The sequence below is a fragment of the Myotis yumanensis genome, unplaced genomic scaffold (genome assembly GCF_028538775.1).
Source record: "Myotis yumanensis isolate MYYU_CA2020_CCGP unplaced genomic scaffold, mMyoYum1.0.hap1 SCAF_10, whole genome shotgun sequence".
In the NCBI taxonomy this organism is placed as follows: Eukaryota; Metazoa; Chordata; class Mammalia; order Chiroptera; family Vespertilionidae; genus Myotis; species Myotis yumanensis.
Genome location: NW_027223761.1, coordinates 42,749,135 through 42,757,167, shown reverse-complemented (window position 1 = coordinate 42,757,167; position 8,033 = coordinate 42,749,135). Strand labels below are relative to the sequence as shown.

The window sequence follows — 8,033 nt, the reverse complement described above, 5'->3', positions numbered from 1 at the left end:
CGGCGGGGAGTCCGCTTCCTGCCCCGCCCCTCCGCCCCCTGGCTCCTTAAAGGCGCAGGCCTGCAGCCGGGCTCCCGCCGCTGCCAACTCCGGGACGGCTGCCGCAGGTGCCCCTTTAACCTGGGAGAGAACTTTCATTTTGCCGAGTGGAGTGTCTGAGTCCCGACCAGCTCCTTACTCTACCGTATTTCAAATACGCGTTGACTTACTCCCGCTGGAGCAGAGCCTGGGACGCGGAGGGGGCTCGGTGGGACCTCCCCAACTTGGTAAATAGTCACTGAGAGACCCTCCCACGAACCCAGCAGTGCCGCCAGGCCCCTACTGGGACCCACTAACTCGTCCGCCAGTCTGTGCCCGACTTCTCTCACCGAGTCAGTCTCCTCTGGGTGTGAGGGAAGGTGAGTCTGCCGGGAGGGGGCAGCCAGGGCGGCCGGGAGAGACCTGGACTGGGAGTACTAGGGCCTCATTCTGGTTCTATCTAGCCTGATCACCCGCCTGCCTGATGGTGTCAGACAGGTATTGGTGCCTCTCTAGGCATAACTGCAGTCTGAGTTCGGAGACTCGGGAGGAAGGGGGAAATGAGAGCCCCAGAAAGCAACCGAGGCCCAGTTCCTGGGGACTGTACAAAGACAGAACCACCACCAACCAGGTAGGCATCCATTGCCAGGTGGGGACAAAGGTAAGAGTTCCCATCCCTCTTCCAGCCACACCTCCAGAACATAGCCTGACGGAACCAGTTCAAGGCACTTGAGTATTTGCTCCCCAGGAACCTCCCCGATTGCCCTCCTCCTACACTCTCTTCCTACTGTGAGGGTCCCAAGCCCCAACTCTGCCCCGTTAGTCCACATCAGTTGTGAATTATTTTTTTCAACTCTGGACCCCCATCCCTAGCTTTCTCATTGCAGACCTGAGCACAGAGGCAGACAGACAAGGCCTGGGTGAAAGGGGATACTTACAGACCAATATAAATAATGAAGTCCTGGACCTGACTCTTACTTGGGGCTACAAAAGCAACAGGATCCCTGAGAACTATTAATGTGCAGACACTGGGCTCACAGACTTTCTAGGCAACAGCTCCTTTATATTTCACAACCCTGAGGGAAGGAAGGATTATTAGCCCCATTTTAATGAGGAAAAAGATTGAGAGCAGTCAAGCAACTGCTTCCTTGCACATAGTGAGTAGGTGAGCTGATGTTGAAACCCAGGTTTCATTTCTCTAATCTGAAGGAATCCAAAAACTGCCCTAGCTGGTTTGGCTCAGTGGATAGAGCGTTGGCCTCTGGACAGAAGGATCCCAGGTTCGATTCTAGTCAAGGGCACATGACCAGGTTGCCAGCTCAATCCCCAGTAGGGGGCGTGCAGGAGGCAGCTGATTAATGGTTCTCAAAAATGTTTCTCTCTCTCTACCTCTCCCTTCCTCTCTGAAATCTATATATATTGATCCTATATAATAAAAGGCTAATATGCAAATCAACTGAATGGTGGAACAACTGGTTGCTATGATGCACACTGACCACCAGGGGGCAGACGTTCAATGAAGGAGCTGCCTCCTGGTGGTCAGTGTGCTCCTGCAGAGGGAGCGCTGCTTAGCCAGAAGCCCGGAGCTGGGCTAAAGTCTGGGGAGCCCAGTGGCAGTGGCAGGAGCCTTTCCTGCTGCTTCCATAGCAGTCAGACATCCCCCAAGGGCTCCTGGACTGCGAGAGGGCACAGGCCAGGCTGAGGACCACCCCCAGTGCACAAATTTCATGCGCCAGGCCTGCATATGCAGGAATCCCAAAACTATGGAATCTCTCCACTATGCACCCATAAACTCATAACCAAAATAATTCATCAGACACAAATATGTCTGTCTGTTTATTAGAACTGGCTGTCAGAGGAACCCCAAGCCCCACATGAGGAACTGGTTGACAGAGAGATGGGTAATGCATGGAGGCAAGCTTAGGGCTTCATTTATGGACCTGTGCTGAGCCAAAACTGATCCTTGTGCCTCAAAGCTGGGGACAGACAGAGGGGACCTCTGGGAAGAGCTGGACTCAGTCAAGGAGCCAGAGTTGCAGCATCAGAGCCAGGCTGAGCAGGAGAGGCCCAATCCCATGGAGCATGGCCCTAGAAGTCATGGCCAAGGCATAGAACCTCGCCACCTCTTCATTGGGGTTGCCCTGGGCCGGCTCAAACCACATCTGGATGCAGCGGCCACTCCCTCGGCTGTATTGGCTGACCTGGTAGGAGTGACTCCAGAGGCCCTCACACAGGGCAGCAGGAGTGGGGAAGTAGGACTCAAATGTGCGACAGACGGCCTGAGCTGGACACTTGTTAGATCCTGCAGGGGGAGAGAGGATAGACACGGACATCCAGCCCTGCTTACCTGAGAGATGTTCAGGCAATCCCAGTCCTCAAACCGCCTTTGCCCAAACCCCACCTCCATCTCCCCACGCACCCAGCCCTCACCTGAGGTCCAGTTCCAGCCCTTGTGCCAGTCACTCTTGCAGGTGTAGGAGGTGCGGCAGTCTTCCCACCAGCTCTCACAGTCCTCTTTGCACAGGGGCACGTTCCGGAAACGCTCTCTGCGCCAGCTGTCGTTCACCTGGGTGGGAGGTAAAATGAGAAGGTTCCTCAGCCAGGCCTGTTGGCAGCCACAGCTTTGACTGAGCTGGAGGGCAGCCTGCTGGGGTGGAGTGGGGTGGGGTGAGGTGAGGACACCCCTGTACCTGCTGGATCCAGGGCCCCAGGTTGGGGGAGCACTCATAGAGACAGGTGTCCTGGATGAAGTGGCGCTTGCAGGCGGGCTCCATCTTGCCACAGTGGTCCCAGTTGAAGTTATACAGGAGGGAGGTGTCCTTGTGCAGCTCCTGGCTGGTGCTGACAGAGCAGCAAGCATTCTTCCTCCAGGGAGTGCACTGGGGGGGAGGACACAGCACTAAGTCCCCTCTGCTGCCAACGTCTGCCACCTCCAGCCTCTCCCCATTTGGTTCTTGCTCTCCAGCCCCAGGTAGGTTGTTCTAGAAACGCTCACTGTGAGGACCTCTCTGTTCTTGGCCTTCAGGAACTCTTATCTTGGAGGACACTCAATTGCAACAGTGTGATTAGGGGGTTGTGGGAGCCTGGGAAAAACTCTGTCTTGGGAGGACAAAAAAATTATCCTATACAATAAAGAGGTGATATGCAAATTTACCATCATGCCCTCGCACAAGATGGCTGCCCCCATGTGGTCACAAGATGGCTGGCAGGGGAGGGAAGTTGTAGGGGATCAGGCCAGCAGGGGAGGGAGGGTAGTTGGGGGCTACCCGGCCGGCAGGGGAGGGCAGTTAGGGGTGACCAGGCTGTCAGGGGAGGGCAGTTGGGGGCGACCAGGCCAGCAGGGGAGGGCAGTTGGGGGCAGTCAGCCTGGCAAGGGAGCAGTTAGGTGTTGATCAGGCTGGCAGGGTCAGTGGTTAGGGGGTGATCAGGCTGGTAGGCAGAAGCGGTTAGGGGCAATCAGGCTGGCAGGCAAGCGAGCGGTTGGGAGCCAGCAGTCCTGGATTATGAGAGGGATGTCCCACAGGGATCAGGCTAAACCGGCAGTCGGACATCCCCCGAAGGGTCCCAGATTGAAGAGGGTGCAGGCTGGGCTGAGGGACAACCCCCCCCCCCCCCGCCCCATGCACAAATTTCATGCACTGGGCCTCTAGTCATTTATAAAGGCCTTAACACTTTATAAAAAGTTCTTAAATTTATTCATTAAAAAGTTATTACTGAGTAGCTATTCTATACCATCCACTGTTGTAGACAGAGTACAGCACACAAGAAAACAGAGAGAAATATGTGTTCATGGATCTTACATTCTGGTTAGGGGAGACAGACAGTAAGACACTAAAAGGGAAAAATGTGATATGGAAGGATATGATCAATTATATAGGGACGTTTACAGCAGGGAATGAGTATGTGGAGAATGGGGTGATTGTTGACATTTAAAATACTAGTAAGGTGGTTTGAAAAGCCTCATTGCAAGGTGACACTTTCAGTAAAGAAGGAAAGAGCCCTGACCAGGTAGCTCAGTTGGTTAGAGCATCACCCTGATATGCCAAGGTTGTGGGTTTGAACCCAGTCAGGGCACATATAAGAATCAACCAATTAATGCATATGTAAGTGAAAAAAATAAATGTTTCTCTCTCTTTCACTTACTGTGTCTCTCCCTTTCTCTCTCTAACATCAATAATTTTTTTTTAAAAAAAGGAGGAAAGAAAGTGAGCAATACAGTAATCTATTGTTGAATGACCATATTCTCAGCAAGTATTAAGATTTGTGTCCCCCCCCGCCCCTCCATGGATAGGACAGTATCAGACTCACAGAAACATTTGCTTAATAACGTGAAAAACGTATTTATGACTTCCTGATCTAAACTGAATTACATCTTTCATGTGAACACACCTTAGTTTACCCAATTTTCCAGGACAACACAAACCATGAGATGGAAGGCTGTACTATATGTTTTATATTACTAGAGTTAATCACTATTGTAGAAAATTGTCTCCTCAATGGCAACACTGCTTGTAGTGGTTCTCAACCTTCCTAATGCCGCGACCCTTTAATACAGTTCCTCATGTTGTGGTGACCCCCAACCATAAAATTATTTTCGTTGCTACTTCCTAGCTGTAATGTTGCTACTGTTATGAATTGTAATGTAAATATCTGATATGCAGGATGTATTTTCATTGTTCGCGACCCACAGGTTGAGAACTGCTGGCTTAGGGTATCATATAGCATTTAAGTTGCCAATAGAGTACATTTGTATAAATCTTCATTTGAGGCTGCCCCATTCATGTGCTGTTTCACAAGGATTTCTAATGTAGCCATACCAGAGAATTGACATATGAAATGTAGTTGGGGTTTGTTTTTTTTTATGAATTGCTTTCTTTTTGCTTCTCCTTTGCATTATAGGTAATTATGTTGATATTTTTAAATTAATAGATTCTAATAGCTTTGAACTTCATTCCAGGATAGAAAAGAGAGTCTAAACAATATTTTTCCTAAAAAGGAACTTTGGAAACATAGGGTGCAACCAAGTGGCATAATTTTTATAGAATGTGTGAAGGTACTACACCTCTGCCCCGGGTCGCAGTCATAAGAGGCCTTCTCCTTTGCCCCTAGCACTCCATGGGACTGGCACATAGAGTAGGAAAACCATCCTCCCCAGTCCTACCCTACCACGAGGGCTAGTCATGTCCAGGTCCTCTGTGTGTCCATAGGCTCCTCTGGGCCTCAGTTTCCACATTTGTGTCATGAGGAAAATGTCATCTGCCTACCTCGGAGGACCACCGCAAAAATGAGATCATGACAGAAAGCAACATGACACCTGGTAGGTAGGTATTCAGTAAATGATCATTGCATGTGATTGCTGACATGGTATCCTGTTCTGAAGAGGCCACCCCGAAAATCTCCTAAACCACTCCCCGAACCTTTACCTTCTCAGCAGTAATCAGAACATGGGGTGTCTGGCCCCTCAACCCTTCCCGTACCACCCTAAGGTCCTCTTCCCTGTCAGAACCAGTCCCCTCCCCAACCACAGCCACACTGCAGCCATACCTGGCCATGCAGCTTGTCCTCAGGGCCTGGCTTTGTCTTGTGGTGTTTGGCGTCCATGCAGACGTTGAGCAGGTCTGTCCTGTCTCTGGCACTGCACACGGAGGCTGAAAACCAGGCCAGCAGCAGCAGAGGTGGCATCAGTTTCCAGGCCATGTCTTTCTGTCCCTGCAGAGGAGGCTGTGGTTAGGGAGAGCGAGGCCTGAGGGGAGAGAGCCCATGCCGGGCGCTCCCTTCACCCCCTCCTCAGTCTCCCCATCTGCACAGTGAAGAATGGGGCCAGACCCTGTTCCTTCAGTGCTGGGTCCTGGGGCTGCCTGACACTGAGATAGATGGGTGCCCCTCACCCCATTCGTGGAGGGTTCAGAGGGAGATCTGGGTTTAGTAGGTGGCTCCTCAGGGACAGCACCCAAGTTGGAGAAGAATGCTTGAACCCACTCATTCTCTCTGGATTTTACCTTTTAAAAAAAGTAATTAAATGGTTTAGGTCCCTACTTCCTGGAAAGAGCCAGGGACCTACAGCACCCTTATGCTGTGTTCAGCAAGTCCCCTGCCATTAGACCCTGGATCACCTGGGTTCCCATGGCAGCTTAGGAACCCTGTTTGCCTGGGGAAGGCAGTGGCCCAGCTCTGCTGAGTTCTCCACATCAGCCTGAGGATCAAGGGATGTAATACAAACAGGACTGTGTTTGGTTTAATGATACAGAAGTGAAAGTGGTGTTTTTTTATCTTTAAAAAAGAAAAGTTTTTATTGATTGTTAGAAAGAGGAAGGGGGAGGGAGAGAGAGAAACATCAATTGGCTGCCTCCTGCACAACCCCTACTGGGGATCGATCCCACAACCCGGGCGTGTGCCCTGACCAGAATCATGCAGCAACCTCTTGGTGCATGGGATGATGCCCAACCAAATGAGCCACACCAGCCAGGGCAAGAGTGGTGGCTTTCAAACAGCTTTGCTCCCTCAGATTTCTTCCTTCCCCATTTCCTGAAAGCCTTTCCTCCCGCCACCCCATCGGGACTCTGGCCCCTCAGCTCTCTGAGAGCTGGACTAATGCCCCAGATCGCCACCTGACTCCTCAGAAAATAAATGCAGAGACCCTTGGACTGACCAGAAGGACAACATAAAAGTCTCCCGTGTTAAAGGAGCCTACCCGACAGGCACTGAGTGGCATGGGCGGCCCCTGGAAAAAGTGACAGCCCCTTGTTGTCCATGACTGCCCCCCACCCACCCCACCCATTACAGATCTGTTTCTTTGGGCTTAGTCGCTGAAGTACTAAGAGTTAATAGTGAAGACCCATTCCTCTCCCTCACCATTCCCTCACGCAGTTGATCACCAAGCCCTGGCAAGGGTCCCTCCAAAAACCTTTCCAGAATTCACTTCCCCTGGCTCTGTGTTTGGGGTCAGTTCACTCCAATTTCTTCCCCTTCAAGTCATCTTTCCCACAGGAGCCAGGGTGATCTTTCTAAAGAAAGATGTGCCCCTCCCCTACCCACACACCCACCCAGTCCCCCAGTGCCCTGTCATCCTTCCCTCCTGAGGGCATCTTGCCTGAGTCTCCTCTGCTGCTGGGAGCACACACAGCTGTGTCTGGACTGGCCTCTCTCAGGGCTGCAACAGCTCCAGGACCTTGGACTCCCCAGTGGTCTCTGTCCTCAGGGCAGGATGACTGTAGAGCTCTGAATGTGCTTACGCAGAATGTACCCTGCGGTTAGCAATTTCTGCTTTCAGCTCCTTCCTTCCTTTCCAGACCCTTCTGTATTCCAGGCTTCCTTAGTCTGTCAAGTTAGCTAATTTTATGATTTCACCTCTTTATTTGTTAATTTACTCATTCCAGGATCCACACATTCAACATTCATGACAATATAGATAAACACTCAACTTCTCAGGGAATCTGATTTTTTGTACCTTTTTGTTAAAAATATATTTTTATTGATTTCAGAGAGGAAGGGAGAAGGAGAGAGAGATAGAAATATCAATGATGAGAGAGAATTATCAATGGGCTGCCTCTTGCATGCCTCCCACTGGGGATCAGGCCTAAAACCCAGGTATGTGCCCTTGATCAGAATCATACTGGGACCCTTCAGTCCACAGGCAACGCTCTATCCACTGAGCCAAACCAGCTCGGGCGGGAATCTGATTTCTTAGGTTCCCCAACTGGCTGTTAGGATAAAGCTAACTTGAGGAGAATGAGGCAAGGAGGGGAAAACTCAGGCTTTAGGGTCAGGCCTTGGGACCCAGTAATAGCTCCATCCCTCGCACAATCTTGGTAAATGTCACTAAACCTTGCTGAGCTTTTGCTGACTCATCAGAAAATTGTTGAGAATTTAACTGGAAAAGTCTGCCACATACCAGGTAGGCTTAAATGACAACTGTCATGTTAATTAGTGCGCAGTGAAGTAGACATAGGTAGAAGTTGAGGTACAGAAGTCTAGGGACACAGAGAAAAGTTGAATCAGATCTGATCAAATATAAT

The 8,033-nt window shown here is 50.7% G+C and overlaps 2 protein-coding genes across 3 annotated transcripts in view; one reads left to right on the top strand and one right to left on the bottom strand.

Moving 5' to 3' along the window:
• The first annotated feature begins 122 nt into the window (after positions 1-122).
• Positions 123-8,033, top strand: part of ANAPC15 (anaphase promoting complex subunit 15) — an 88,068-nt gene continuing 80,157 nt past the window's right edge. Inside the window, exons 1-2 of one of the 2 annotated variants that reach the window (XM_070425548.1) lie at positions 123-398; positions 513-649. The gene's annotated coding sequence lies outside the window, so the exon portion shown is untranslated. The remainder of the gene's footprint in view (positions 399-512; positions 650-8,033) is intronic. The other variant, XM_070425549.1, reaches the window with a different exon arrangement.
• On the bottom strand, positions 1,842-7,223 carry FOLR2 (folate receptor beta). Its single transcript, XM_070425538.1, has 5 exons — positions 7,109-7,223; positions 5,563-5,727; positions 2,709-2,897; positions 2,449-2,584; positions 1,842-2,320 (listed from the first exon to the last, which is right to left on the bottom strand). The coding sequence occupies exons 2-5, from the start codon at positions 5,713-5,715 to the stop codon at positions 2,034-2,036; spliced, it is 765 nt and encodes a 254-aa protein (XP_070281639.1). The 5' UTR covers positions 5,716-5,727; positions 7,109-7,223; the 3' UTR covers positions 1,842-2,033.

What these genes read in the sequence shown, in the direction of transcription:
- FOLR2 (XM_070425538.1), bottom strand. Translation starts at nt 5,715, where the DNA reads ATGGCCTGGAAACTGATGCCACCTCTGCTGCTGCTGGCCTGGTTTTCA. An exon ending in AGGACAAGCTGCATGGCCAG is followed by an intron (nt 2,898 to 5,562) that starts GTATGGCTGCAG and finishes CCTCCCCCCCAG; the next exon opens with TGCACTCCCTGGAGGAAGAA. An exon ending in GGGCTGGAACTGGACCTCAG is followed by an intron (nt 2,321 to 2,448) that starts GTGAGGGCTGGG and finishes CTCCCCCTGCAG; the next exon opens with GATCTAACAAGTGTCCAGCT.